Source organism: Xenopus laevis, chromosome 9_10L (assembly GCF_017654675.1).
Source record: "Xenopus laevis strain J_2021 chromosome 9_10L, Xenopus_laevis_v10.1, whole genome shotgun sequence".
Lineage (NCBI taxonomy): Eukaryota > Metazoa > Chordata > Amphibia > Anura > Pipidae > Xenopus > Xenopus laevis.
The window spans coordinates 58,312,068-58,327,902 of NC_054387.1; the positions used below are offsets into that span (position 1 = coordinate 58,312,068).

General features: G+C 39.9%; 1 protein-coding gene across 1 annotated transcript in view; it reads left to right on the top strand.

The window, feature by feature from the left end:
* The first annotated feature begins 455 nt into the window (after positions 1–455).
* The window catches only part of cntnap5.L (contactin associated protein family member 5 L homeolog), a 260,880-nt gene continuing 245,500 nt past the window's right edge, over positions 456–15,835 (top strand). The window contains exon 1 of the mRNA XM_041576763.1: positions 456–729. Within this exon, the coding sequence (XP_041432697.1) occupies positions 654–729 (76 nt within the window). The 5' untranslated portion in view covers positions 456–653. The remainder of the gene's footprint in view (positions 730–15,835) is intronic.

Consider the following 15,835-nt stretch of genomic DNA (forward strand, 5'->3'; position numbering starts at 1 on the left):
TTAAAAGTTCGCTAATCTGTGCCATTATTAGCCCCTTTCCTCTTTGTTATAGTAACTCCCAGCAATGCCTCCCTCACCCTCTACAGACTTTGTCCATTGACATCGTTTCCCACAAGAAGTAGAACTGTCCACAAACAACTTCGGAACTCTTCCTGCTCTGTAAAGCTTTTTCAAGGTGCCAGCCTCGTCCTATTAGATCTGTTACTACCCTGCCCCTCTTTCAGTTTTACTACCTTTGCCCTTTCCCTGTAGCGCCGCCCATATCCTCACACATTAATAGCACTTGGTTCCTCTCCCTGCCCTGCCAGCCGCTACCTGTCCTACGACCCTCGCCCTTTTCTCAGCTGGGTGGGAGCCGGGCCGGGCCGTATGCGGTGGGTGTAGCCGCTGTGGGATGCGGGAGGGGGAGCGCTTAGCGTTTGCCTATAAGGAGCTGTCCTCCATCTCAGTGCTGAATCTCCGGCTCTCGCTCTCCCAGACGCGCGTCTCTCCGGCTCTGCTGTTGGATCTGTGCTGTGTGTGTGCGGGAGGAATGTCTGCAGCTGTGCCCCGGGCTCCTGGATGCTGCTGAGAGCCACGGGACTGGCAGGGGCATCCGAGGGGACTGTTCATCATCTGGGCATCTGGACTGGCACCTAACGCTTTGGCCAGACATGTATATGGATATCTGGTGTGTGTTGATGGCACTGCTGTCTGCTACCTGGCACCGGGGATGTACAGCAGCAAGCTGTGAGTAATGAAACCCTTTCACCCCTTACAGATGGCACCAAACACTCACTACGGAACACTGGTACCTCAATTCTCATCCCTTAGTGATGGTACCCCAACTCTCACCCCTGATACATTGCACCCCAACTTTTACCCTTTACTAATGCTACCTACAAATATCATCCTTTACAAAATGGTAACCCAGGTCCATTGCAGATGTTACCCAGCACTCACCCCTTAAAGACAGTGACCCCACTACCTTTTATATGCTACTCCAAATGTTACCCTGCACATTTGGTACTTCGGCCCATAGTAGTGAATTATGGCACCAAGGCCTCACCCCTTCACCTCCAGCAGTTGGTACCCCCACCATTTACTCCTTCAAATGCCACCCCAAACCCTTACCCTTAAACAGGTGGTATCCAACCTTGCTCATTGCAGATGGTCAGTCTTAAACTCAATTCTGGTATAACAACATATGCCCCAACACTCAGCCCTGATGCATAATACTAAAATCTTCATGCTCTTACAGATGGTGCACAGTGGTCCCCAGACCATAATACAGTTAGTACATTCACAGTTACTCCTTACAGGTGTACCTCAGTGTGCTCCCCTAACAAATCCCAGGATTCTTCCACCAAATATATCTCAAGATAATTTTGTGATTCAGGGGTCCAGCTATATTATAGCACTGTTAGGGGTAAGGGGCTATTGTGCTTGGGTCTGCTGACTGCCACATTTAATATAGCATCAACTGCAATAACCTATAAGTAAGCTATTTCACCACTTACCAATTCAAACAAATACACAGCATACCTTGGCAGTGGGGTACAGTGCTGGTCCTGTGCCATAGAGGGCAAAGTTAGTTTTGTGAGTGTAGTGGGGTCTATTAAGCCACAAGGCAACAAGCGCCTCACTGCATGAAGTTCAGCCCCTTGATCTTCCAATAGTATCAATACATGGATATGAAGGCTCAGTGTATAGTGGGGTAGGAAAATATGCTGTTAATTGAAAGCTTAATCCTTTACATAGGCTACATGGGTTTTTTTTCCAGTTTTACAATAATCCCATAACAAGCTTTTCAACACATATATGGGAGACTGTCTGTGTCTGCAGAATTACCCTGATTTTCATTGAAATTCCATTTGGACACTTGGCTCACAGCTTTCACTAAAGAGTGAATAGAATTGGCCTTAGGTTTTCTGCAGTGTAGCATGCTGGCTGCCTATTTAATCACCCCTTCAATGATTGATACCCAGCTTGTTTTCCATCAGCTACAACCTCTAGGGGGGCTCATCATGCTGGGAGTTGTAGTTTAAGAACATCTGGATAGACTAAAGGCGGCAAAATCCAGAGGATTTACCCTCTACAGCACATTGATCCTTTCAAGCAAAGGCTTTTTTCTGTCTTGATAATGACAACTCTCTGCCCACCGACGATGCCCAGGCATATTTCACTTTTGCAAACTTTAATTTCTGATTGGGTTGACCCTGGCACTGCCACAACTACTGCAGTCCAGTTACCAACGTACTGTGTGTTATGCCATTAATCTAGATCTGCAGCCCCATAGATCCCAGGCTCCATCTGTGGACTGTAACACAGAAAGCCTTTGCTGCACGTACACCATATAGAATAGCAAGAACACAATCTACAACCCAAAAAAAAGCAGAGCAGCTTGCTTCTCTGTAATGCTTGGCAGCAGCCTAGAGCATTTGCTTTACCCTGTATCCAACAGATCTGTGCACGGAATTAACATGGGAAATGAATAGGTATTAAAGTTTGGTTATTTTATTCCATTAATAATGCTAAACAGAACTCTCATAGTGATGACATGATCATGGTATTGATAGGAAGAATAAGGGTTAATGTAATCTGTTTGGGATTTTTTTGTGCTGTAATTATAATTTTTTTAACCTTATGAGATTTTACGAGCTCTGACATAGAAAGGAGTGTTGCTGTCACCCAGAACACTAGAGGTCACTCTTTCCCTTTTATAAGAAATTATAAGTCCTGCCTGAGCCACTTAGAAGGGAGTATACGCCTTGGACAAAATAGTAACATATAGACAAATAAAGATGGGAATTCTATCTTATTCCAGGTAGAATATACTGTGTAAACAGTGCAACGTTTTACTCACAGTATATATTGTCAGCGGTCCATGCCGTATTTTAGGCTTCACTGGAGCTGGAATGTGCCATAGTAATCTGTACAAATGTGTTGTAAACTGCAGACACCTCCCTGGGATATGTGCACCCTCTCTCTGCTGGATCATATGCTGTAAATTTATGTGCCGTGCATTACCATATTTACTTGTCAGGAAAGTAATTACCATCAGAATGTGAGAGAAAATGTTTCAGCCTTTGAATTATTCATTCCACTTTGCTCTCCTTTACTGCCACACACTTACTGTAGATGCTCTATGGACATGTACAGTGCCGGTGCAATAGCTCAATACTTTTCTCTGCTATAAGTTTATCCACCGGGATATTAGAGATGGTTATGGTGGAAACTGTTTGGCATTGGGAAATTATCTTCATTTTTATTAATTTCCCAAAAAGAAGCCATTTTATCTCAGTTTATATCCTGTAGAATATATCCAATAAAAGTAAAAGGACTTGGTCAGCCCAATATAAACTATAAATATTCATTCAAGTGCATTTTGAGTATTCGGGGAGTCTTGCCATGAAATCAGTTGGTTGTTTCTGTTTCTTTTCTTGCACTATTTTCCGACCCAGAAATGCTTCTGTTTAATGTAATCTTCATTGAAGTAAAAATTGGGTGGAATCGCTGACTGTTAGCTCCTCTGCTGACTATATATTGCTTTGCATGTCAAATGGAGACTATAAAACCCACAGATGTGGCATAAAAATGTTATATTGTTTTGCAGTTTAGAAAGGGCATTGACAGGTGTTCTTGGATATGGTCTGTACTATGGGCAAGACGGCCGAATAATTAAAGTTCTGTTTTGCTATAGAGCAGTCCTTATTGATCATATCTAATGGTATAAGTGATTTTCAACTAATTTAAACCCTGTAGTGAGTAGAACCTTTTAATATGAAGACATAAATAGAAAATTGTAGGATTGGAGCTTCATTGGGTTATGACTTCTTTCCTATTCTTCTTGGGCATTTACTTCTTACATATTACAGCCTTTCAAGTACAGTATATATGCATTATATCTGCCTTTCCATCTTGCAGTTGATTCCAGTACACATGCACATGTTATAGTGTGTAAGGTAACAAATTTATTGGCATTACCTGGAGGCTGCTGGATAGGGGTAGGGGCTGTAATTTATGAGGAGGGGGGGACATGACATCCTGCATTCCCATCAGTTATGCTTCACTCACTGTGATTGCTTAACAGCAAGTAATCCTCATGTTATCTGTCAGAGAGCAAACATGCAGCGTCCGTGTGTTAATGCTCAGCATTGTTACCCTCTAATGATTCTCTCCATGATAACATCCATTGTCACCATGCCAGTGATAGTTACCAGGAATCAAAATAGAACATAGGCTCAGCATGAACCAATTCCCTGACAGAATTGGCTGAGTAAATATTAGTGTGAGGTGCTCGGGTGCTACCTGGGTGTTAAACTATTAATCCAGGGAGATAATGCCTCCAATATAATGGCAAGAGCCAACTAGAATAACATGTACTCATTCCAAACATTGTATTATATGAATTCTGGCTTGGTACAGTTCTGTGGAAAGTCTATCTATTATCTATCTATCTATCTATCTATCATCTATCTCTCTCTCTCTCTCTCTCTCTCTCTCTCTCTCTCTCTCTCTCTCTCTCTCTTTCTCTCTCTCTCTCTCTCTCTCTCTCTCTCTCTCTCTCTCTCTCTCGCTCTCTTGATCTTTCTATCTTTCTATCTCTGTCTCTCTTTCTATATCTGTATATTTATCTCTCTATATATTGCTCTCTCTCTCTCTCTCTCTCTCTCTCTCTCTTTATACACACACACACACACATCTATCTATCTATCTATCTATCTATCTATCATCTCTCTCTTGATCTATCTATCTATCTTTCTATCTCTATATGTATATATATATATATATATATATATATATATATATATATATATATATATATATACATATATATATATACAGGTATGGGATCCATTATCCAGAAACCCATTATCCAGAATGTTCAGAATTACGGAAATGCCATCTCCCATAGACTCCATTGTAATCAAATAATCCAAATTTTTAAAAATGATTTCCTCTTTCCCTGTAATAATAAAACAGTACCTTGTACTTGATCCAAACTAAGATAAAATGAATCCTTATATATCGTTATCTCTCTCTCTCTCTCTCTCTCTCTCTCTCTCTCTCTCTCTCTCTATAGAGAGAGAGAGAGAGAGAGAGAGAGAGAGAGAGAGAGAGAGAGAGAGAGAGAGAGAGAGAGAGAGAGAGAGAGAGAGAGAGAGAGAGAGAGAGAGAGAGAGAGAGAGAGAGAGAGAGAGAGAGAGAGAGAGATGATAGATATGATTTATAAATTTAGTCACATTTAGTCACCAAAGCATTTATTGACAGCAACGTGACAATGTCACATCTATTGCAGGATAAAGGCAAATGAAGATGTTAATTAATTTAGCAAACAAAGGGATTCATGGATGTAAATGTTCATTATCTAAGTGTAAAGCTTTAGAAGGTGTTTCTGTGGTGTTGAAACCAGCAAGATGGTATGGCATCCGGCTCTGAGTGTCAGTGAAATGAATATGTAATGTCTGATAAAGTATTGGATTTTCTATAAAACTCAGTTCTCTCTCCTCCCATATTGAGGGATTCTTAACAAGCTAATATTAGTCGATATTATTTATTAATATTTGCCCTGTTAAACTTTTCATGTGAAGTATTTGAAGGCAAGACGTTCCAGCTAGAGTGCTGCAAGGCTCTTTTCATTCTCCTGACTTGACGTAATATTGATTTATTGTCAACAGATTTTATATTCAGGACGTGTGGACTGCTTCGATTTGTTTATGTATATGTGACTTCCACTCGCCCCTCCCTTCCTTTATATTGCACACCAGGAGCACCACTTGGGTAGAACGGCAGTATATAACTACCAGCTGGATGCCCATTAACTGCTTGAGTGCTGAGATTAAATAAATAAGCTACAGAGCAGATGGTTTCATGGGAGCAGTGTGGGACTTTCTTATACTAAGAAGTATGAAACTCTGGCCTGCAAAGCAACACAAAATGTCTACAATTTCACCACACTGACTTGATTCAGTGGAACAGCATTTCTGCTCAGTTTATTGATGGGTAATAAATATACTTTAGTGTCTACTCCCTTATGCACTTTGACCTTGATTTATTGGTTGGTGGATTGATTTTACTTAGTTCTTCCATTTATCTTGTGTTTCAAGAATCCTTTCTGCTGATTGGCTGCTCTTATAGTTGGCCACGCACCTCTTCTATTTCTAATCAAATTGTATGATATAGTAATACTGGCCGATTAGTGTGTGTGTGTGTATATAATTGGGAGAAAGAGGATATGTCCATATATCCAAAAAAAAAAAAAGAATCAAGTTGCCTATTGCTATTCATCAGTTCTTCTATAGAAAAGACAGGGCAACTCAAAACTAGGATGGGTTTACTCTTTAATGGTGATCCCCTTCCTGCCTGTCCATTGTCAACAGTTAACTGGGGACATGTACTATACATAACTGATCAGATATCCTAAAGATTAACAGCATCATTGGGGCTTGGGGTCCAAAGAATATCCCTGATGCTAATAAAAGAGTACTGTATCTGCTGATTATAAGATAGCACAATCGCAGTAGTAGTGGTGGTTTCAATATTGTTTGTTGCCAAGCGTCTCCTCTTGAGAGTGGGGTGCTTATGACAAGCTCCCTCTCTGCCTAACCAAATCTGTGGTTTACCTAACACTAATAACTGTTAATGGTCTGTTTACTTACTATTGTCTATTTTATAGTGTACATAACAGTACATTGTGTATATGCACAAAGACTTTTAGTTCTGTAATAGCCCTGCACTTACCTCACCATTGATTAAGAGCAGGGCCTGTTATTTCTTAAGCACCCTAATACACTAAGTGATGATTACGGCACCCAACCCTTATCAAGTGGTTATACTGATGTGCAAGAAAACCTTTTAGAGTAATGAACCTGGAAATGGCTGTAGTGATAATGGGTTCACTTCCCAAATTTCATTTTGCAAAATATACAAATAAGGGGAACATCCACCTGACTGGCTCTACAAATACTGTAAGACCTTGCCCAACATCAGCATGTTTTAAAATGGCTCAAATCTGCCCCCCCCCAAATAGCCCAAAATTGATTTGTCACCAATATAGTTTTGGGTTTCCTCATATACAGTATTAAGTGCAACTTAGGTCAGAATAGTTTATGTAGGTAAACCAGAGTGGTATCATTAGTGTTTAGTGTTGACTGGAGGGTCGGAAACCACTGGGCCACCCTACCTCTGCTGCAATCCCCTACAGCCCCCCGCCTCAGTCTACCCACCCCTAGGCCCCCGCACTTACTTTTATTGTAGTTGCAGATGTGATTTGGGTCTGGGGTTTAGATCAGGAGGCAGCAGAGGCTGTAGATAGGTGCAGGTCCGGGTTGACAGGGCCCACGAGGGCCAGGGCCCATCTGGTTTTTACCCAGTGTCCTACCGGCCCAGTCCAACCATGTTAGTGTTGGGAGAGTTCTATTTATTGTGTACATCTTTAGGAAAGGTGTATCTAGGTGTGTATACTGCCCCTTTAATACAATGACAGTGGCAAGTTGAATCCATGCACAAGTCCATCAGAGTGGTGCAGATCCGAGTAATATGAAATAATGATACAGTAGGAAAAACTCAAAGACAAAAATATAATATAGAATTATTTTCATTTTAAAACTCAATATTTACTTCTGGGAGATGAAAATGACTCTTGTTTCACTGGGATCTTGGCTTTTATGGATACATATCTGGCCCAGTGCCTCCCAACAGCCATTACATACCATAATAATTATTACGAGTTTTATTTTTAATGAAACTTAAGGTCTTTTGTGCAACCTTAATATCAATTATTTATCACAGCTTCCTAATTTATTCAGTCCTAAAGCCCTTCTGAGAGAATACCGTATTTTCTTTTACGTACATTCTGGGTGAAATTAGAACGTTCCGCATGCTCCTCTCGCTGTAACTTCATCACCGCTCGGAAATATCAGAGGTTTTCACATTTAATCTTGAATGCTGTTAAATAATATTTGCTTTCTTTTCTTCATTGTAATGCAGTGTAAATGATACTATCTGCCATCAACAGGGCAGCTTCTGTTTCACAGGAGAAAAAAATAGAGTAGTAATGTATATTTTTATATTTTATGTGTATTCTGTGTGTTAGGTGAGCTCTTTACAAATTTGAATGAATCAGAATTATCTCTGGTCACAACAGCTACAGTATTTTATACCCCTGGGTCCGAATTTGGGCTTTTATGTGGATGCTGGATGCCCACCCAGTAACGGTATGGACTTTTAACAGATGAAACATGTATAACACCAACAATATGAACAGTGCAGTTGGCCTGCAACAAGCTTTGAGGAAATATGCCATTCTTTTTATTGCTATTGTCTTCCTCGTTTCCACTGCCTAATTGGGATTCTAACCCTTCAAGCAACTGAAGGGCCCCAGCTATCAGTTACACTAAAACCTGACTTCACTTAACAGCCCATTTACTATGTCCCTGCAAAAGTGCAAGAGCAACATAACTGAAGTCATATCTTATGTGAGCATATAGCAGCCATTGAGATCAAACTGTCTGGTCCACAATTGACATCTTGTAAACACAGTTACCCTAAGGCAGTGATCCCCAACCAGTAGCTCGTGAGCAACATGTTGCTCTCCAACCCCTTGGATGTTGCTCCCAGTGATCTCAAAGCAGATGCTTATTTTTGATTTCCAGGCTTGGAGGCAGGTTTTGGTTGTATAAAAACCAGGTGCACTGCCAAATAGATCCTCAATGTATGTTGACAATCCACATAGAGGCTACCAAATGGCCAATCACAGCACTTATTTGGCACCCCAAGAACATTTTTCATGCTAGCGTTGCTCCCCAACTCCTTTAACTTCTCGATGTTGCTCACAGGTTCAAAAGGTTGGGGATCCCTGCCCTAAGGGATGTGGTTGTTGGGCTTTTTCAGCTAAAGACCCTATTTGAGGTCCAATATTTGTTCTGGCCCCTCCTGGATCAAAACAAGGTGACAAATATGTGATTTTCTTAGCAATAGGTCTGTGAATACTTTGGGCAGAAAATAATTGTTCACTCCAAAGTAACCTATAAGTTAAACTTCCAGGAGAAAGTAGATGAGAAAATAAACATTAGCACCCTAATCTCACACTAACTGGAATTAACTTTCTTCTACTTCTGCTTTGGGGCCCAACCTCACAGAACATCCGCTAACCTCCTGTCAAACCCAACAGAACATATGACTTAGACCGATGGCACACTGGTAGTACAGTCCATCCTCCTGAAAGTCTGATTGTCATGGCTAGTGTAAAGGAATATTCATTCAAGCAAATGAACAGCTACATGGCCAAGTTTCTGGTGCTTCTCTGAAAATGCCTGTAGTAGTTAATTGCTATTGTCACAATGTTAAGCAATCACATACTTCTTCTCCGTTTAACACTGCCTGTGAGGAACATGTGAGCAAAATTCATAGGGGCAGATTTACTAAAGGGTGAAGTGGCTAATGCTAGCCACTTTTTGCCAGCATTGCCACCCGCAGGGACATTTCCATTTTACTAACAGGCGCAAATTCGCTACCGAATGGAATCGTCACTAGCGTTCATTCGTACTCTATAGCCAGTTGAATTTTTGCTCTGGTGAACCATCACTAAAGTGTGGATTTTTTTTAAGCGGGATTGCCTGTAAAAGTCCTAATACTTTTTTTTGGGTAACCAGTTTTCTCCAGACATTTCCTAACATATGGAACATTCATTTTACAGTGGGCTCATGTGTAGGGCATTATATTAACGCTCTTGTCTTTATTAAGGTTCCCTGGACATTTGTAAGCAAAAGTGGTAACTTTAAGAATTTGCACCAACATTTATAATAAAGACTTCCGTATAACTTAAAATTTCCCGCTGTATGCAAACTGACCGAAGTGCAAGATCACTAACTAATTTTCGTTAGGCACAAATGAACGCTAGCACATCTTCTCTATGAAATGCTTGCATTGCCGAAGTAACGCTAGTGAAAAGTCGCCAGCATTCAGTGCCCAGGGTGCAACTTCCCCTATTAGGGAATTAGCGTAGTGGTAGCGAATTTGCGCCTGGCGAAGTGGTGCAATGTGAGCGAATCGGTTGCTGGCAACAATTCTCCCTTTAGTAAATCTGTCCCATAAAGTCAGGACCACAGAGAAGCTTTAAATAGGGTGAAAAAATAGGCTAGTTTCTGCCTGCCTCATCTGTACTGGCAAATTCATGGCCCTTTGAATGACTTATAGGCTAATGTTGCATATGACATCTGATATAAGGTTAAAGAGAAGGTTCTTCAACTAAGTTCTCCTTGATCCTTATCAACTTCATATTTTGGGCTCCCAAATTTCTATGTTACATCAGGACAGAAAAGCTCTGGATGTGCTGACGTAGGAATTGTAGACCGGAGGTTTGATATTCATACCCAGTGACAGCACAAAGATTAAGTGTCAAGATGATATCTGTTATTATTGAATTCACTGCGGGGTGTCGGCTGCAGAACAGAGGCACTAAAATCTGAATTTCCAACAAAATCACAAAGAGAAAGACAAACACATCTCAGTGATACAAAGGAAACTCATACCTAATCTAAGTTTGCTGTCATGTCAACCTGATTTTACTCGAGCTTTGATTACAGCCAGACTATATTTTCCAGGATAAATCCCAAAGAACAGAAGCTTGCCTTATTCTGCGTGCATGTCGGCATACCTGCTGTTGACAGCTGATTGCCAGGATTGTGCGAGGACATGTCAGAGAGATGTGATTACGGTGTAAAAAATCTGTGTTAGGCTCCAACAAATTTTAGCATCTCAAGTGACAGGAAGGTGCTCTTCCAAAATGCATTTTGCAACAACAGTAAATTGGCGTCACTGAAAAAATTTGCTTGTTTGCAGTAAAATTGTAAAAGCGGCAAGGTTGTTGAAGGGGTATTCTTAACTGTTAAACTTAATTTTCTGTTGCTATTTAACAAGACTTTCAGTATTTAAAAAAAATACCTTAATAGGTTTTTTGGGTTTAATGCACATGACTATTCTGACACGCCCAATTTTTTTGATGTGGCGGATTATCCTCAGGCACATTTTCGCCACAGTTTCCCGACGCTATTCGCCATTGTCGAAACGCAGAAATTCACTGCAAATTTACCCATCACTAGTCCACCAGGATCAATTAAAATGTATGGTAATCCATATGTAACCATGTTATTTATTTCAGTGCAAGCTATTGTATTAATCTTAGAATATGGGCACATGGAGTTCGAAAAAAAATGTCAAAAAAATGTTTCCTCATAAGGGGTCAATTACAAGTTATTACTACAGGCTACTCCATGAATACAGTTCTGACTGTGTTCAGCAGCACTGTATTCATGAGGGGTGAGTTTGGAGAAGCAACCAGACAAATCCCTTCGTGCCCCGTACCCATCCCCAAAATAAAGGCAGTGAGGAGGCAAATTGAAGAGCAGTGATAGATTATGGCCACAATAGGCACCTGTGCTTACATAATGCCCTATGGGCAGGGTCGGCTGCACTCTTGCACTGGAATTTTTTCCTGACATGAGGTTCAGAGTACAACCAGTCCTCCCCATTTAGAAAGTAAATGCCACCTAGGTGGCAGATTTATCAAGGGTCAAAGTGAAAATTTGAAGTAAAAAAATTAGAATTTCGTGCTATTTTTGTGTACTTTGACTTCGATTTGAATTTGAAAAAAAATTAAACTGTTCGAATATCGAAATTTATCATGTACTGTCTCTTTAAAACTTCGACTTCAACCATTTGCCATCTAAAACCTGCTGAATTGCTGTTTTAGCCTATGGGGACCTCCTAGAACCTACTTGGAGTCATTTGGTGGACTTTGTAAAATCAACGTTTTTTGGGGCAGATGCTTTGATTCGAATTCGATCGAATGCACTTAAACTTCGATTTGAACAATTTGAATACAGCCTATTCACCCAAAGTTAAAAACTTAATTTTTTCAATACATTTCGATTGGTCTTTTTTTATTCGAATTTAGAAGTTATGGGAGTTAAAAAAAAACTCCTATTACTTCAAAATCCGATCATTGATAAATCTGCCCCTTGGTGACCGGTGATGGTTGCTGTAGATATCTGGTCAACAAACCCCATATTTAGTTTTAACTTGGCCTCTGTGATCCAAAAGTGTAGCCAGAGTTACATCAGAGTTTGATATGTGCAGATAACTGTGGCACCTGTATTCTCAGATAGAATATAGAGATAGAATATTGCTGTTATTTGTTACATTTCCCTTCTCTTCCACCTGTATAAAAGAAATATTCTGAAACAACAGTGGATGAAGACTGATAATAAACCTTACTGTGATCTGCACCACACGGGAGGGATGAAAATGATATATATCCCACTGAAAGCAATTTATAACAAGCAAATCTTTATAAAGCATAATTGTCACTTGAATTACCTTAATAAATCAGTCATTTGACATTACCACACATGGCAGCAAAACTAAAATTAATGGCAGAGTTCAGTTGGATTGTGAAAAAACAACCAGAAATTCCATTTTATCTTAATTTGAGCCTTGGTTTCTATGTTTATTAATATAGATGTAATGGGGGCACAGAGCTTTATGGATCTTAATCCAAGAATACAGCTGAACAAAAAAATAACAATATTTACCACAAGTGTATTAATAAGAATTAATAAGAATCTTGAATGCCGGGAGCTAAATCAAAATAAATAAATACTATAAAATGAATGTCATATTTAGAAAAAAAGAAACATTCATAAAATCAATAAAATAAAAAATAAAAAAATACAGTCAATAGAAATCAATCAAGTGGCACCAAGAGAATTTATTTTATTCTGTGTTCTTTTCTATTCATTTGAAACCATATTGTTTCATTTTAGTTTTCTCTGTATGATTAAAAGTTCCTTCTACTCTGATCTGTATACTGAAGTCGTTGACGGTTGACTTAAATGACCTTCTTTATAGTTTCCCTATATATACTGTTTGTTTAGATCTGCCACTTCTTCTAAAAAAATTGTAGTGGCTTGCAGATTGACATTCTAAAATACAATTTGATTATCATTATTATTATTATTATTATTAAATGATTATTATTATTGAAGGCATGGACAATGAACTAAAATGCCTAAAATTAGACTATACGTTGCAAGGACAATCCAGCATTGTTTTTCTCCTGTACTGAGCCCAATACAGAAGGCATAGCACCCTAAGTTTGCTCTTCTATCTATCATTATATCTGCATCTTGGAGTGGTTGGTCTAGATCAACCACAAGACAGGACATCTCAAGCAGAGGAGCTGCAAGGAGAAAATCTTTTGTCTTTTGATATGATTGCATGACAGTAATGGTTATTCAAACAGAGATTACTGAAATGTACCAATAAGTAGAGTAAAAAATTTAATGAAATGTCCTAAATCAGGGTTGGACTGGGGGTCCCAGGGGCCCATCTGGGCTTCTGTCTCAGGGGCCCCTCTCCAGGCCCTCCACCCCTGTCACAAATCCCCCTTGCCCCTGCTGCAAAGCCCCTTCCTGTCCCCCCCCTTTCACAACCCCCCTCCAGCCTCCCCGCATGTACCTTTTTCTTGTGGAAGAAGAGGATGGTTGGGGGCAGCAGTGACAGATTTAGGCAGGGAACAGGTTTGGGCTGGAGGGGCCCACTGGGTTTTTTCCCTGTGTCCCACCGCCCAGTCGGACCCTGTCCTCAATTCAGATTCTAGTGGTATGATTAAAGTCCATGTACCATCAAAATTGTTATTATAGAGGAACAACAGATAGCATAGGATTTAAGAACTGTTTATATATAAACATTTAAGTGATACACTAGAAATGGCATTGACATCTTCAAAGTGCTAGATAATGGGCTTCCAAATGATAGATCGCATGTCCATAATATGAGCAGAAATAAACATAAAAACTTGTAAGTTGTTGTTTTGTACTGGTTTAATCCTTAAAGGTGGTGGCATGCGTGGCTACTGAGAGAGATTAGTCGCCCAGCAACAAATCGCCTCTTCTTCAGGTGACTAATCTCCCCTAAATGCCTTCCCGCCGGCTAGAATATAAATCAGCGGCGGGATGGCACTTGGATCTTTTAATTTTTCTGAAGCCTCGCAAGGAAACTTTGGGCGACTTTAGAAAGCCGAAGCGATCTGGGTGCCATCCAGCAGGCGATTTTCATTCTAGCCAGCGGTAAGGCATTTATGGGAGATTAGTCACCTGAAGAAGAGCCGAGTTGTCGCTGAGCAACTAATCTCCCCCAGTAGCCACGTGTGCTACCACCCTTAAAGTCTCACTAATTTCCCTCATGGGATTATGGGCTTTATAGGACTGGTGAGAGCTCAGAGAAGGCCTACTAATCCAATGAAAGCAATGGAGTTTCTCAGTTATGAAGACAAGCCTCTTTAAACTAGAGAAGAGATAAAATCACTCTGTGTAAATATATAATGAAAACATTCAATTATCTCTATCTCTTTCTAGAGGACACAAGGACATCCCGTGAGATTAGAAGCCATTCTCTTCCTGAAGTGATTGCACTAGCAGATACAATAGCTCGTTTCAGGAAAGAGCTCAATGTCTTTTTTAGCAAGGCTAAACATTTGACTACTGTTTAAGACTACTATGTATGTAGACCATAGATCAAGGAACTAGTTCTTTTTTGGGACTTTTTTGGAGTCTGCAAGTGCCAGCTTTCGATCCAATGCTTGGTCTTCATGGCTTCTGAGGAAGTGACTAGCACAGTCACGAATTGCGTCGAGTCGTGCTCTCCCCTGCCTGCTCCATTTGCCCTTGTACAATGATTTTATCAGAATAATTAAATAAATTTGGATTATTTACCTACACACTCATATTTTGAAGTCCTGCAATATGGTGAGCCTTTAGGTGCACTTTTGATGAATGGCTGAGTTTTACCACGTGACCAGAGTGGTTGGGCCTTCACCAGCAGCAGTAGATTTCTTGTTCCCCTGTCTCCGGGTAATGGATTCCCTTGCAGCGTGTTTTTTCCTTTTTGGTTGGTCTTCATATATTAAAAGCTTTATAGAAATTATTGGAGTTAAATTTCAAACTTGATTGTTGTGGCTTATTGTCCACCTCCACTACTTTATAATTATGTAAGATATAGTGCCATTAGCAATGGCTGGGAGAGATGATTTGATATTGGCCATTTTGTGTACCTATTTGTCCCTGTTTATGTAGAAATACAAAACTGTAATGCAGATACAAAATGATATTTTACTAATGGAAACTCATTTCTGGAAGCAATGTTATTAGCTGGAAAGGATTTAGTGGGAGAAGTTTTTATTGTACTAAGTACACTGTATCTGTGTTCGTATTGCTGTTCCATGGGAAGGTAGAGAGGCTCTAGAGAAAGTTTAAAAGCATTGTGTAATTCTCTAATGGACTTTCATATAAAAAGACAGAATAGGTAATCCAAGATCCAAGAGCCAAAGCTAAATAAAATAAGCAAATAGGGCTAATACAAAGGGCATGTTAAATGGAAAGTGCACCATATGTAAAATGAGGGTGCTCTTCAGCATGTATATGTGTATTAAAATAAGATTGTCCCTCTATAATCCAAAGGACCTGTAGCTGAGCTTGTACCTGTTTATTGCTCTGTACTCACCCCACACTCAGTAAATGACCCCTGTTTTATGGAGGATAGAGTATAGCACAAGTATTTAATGTGTCTTACAACATTAACGACAAAGTCTGACTCATACCCCCTCACACAAATATTTTCCTACATTGCTACTGACTGATTCATGACTCATCAAAGGAAGATAAGTCTACAGCTTGGCTGCTTTTGACAAAAACCCAATTTCCTGTTAATTTCGATTGCAAATGTTTCATTTGTTTTACATATATTGCAGTCTGTGATTGAAGCCACTGAGAAAAAAAAGATACATTTTTTTCTC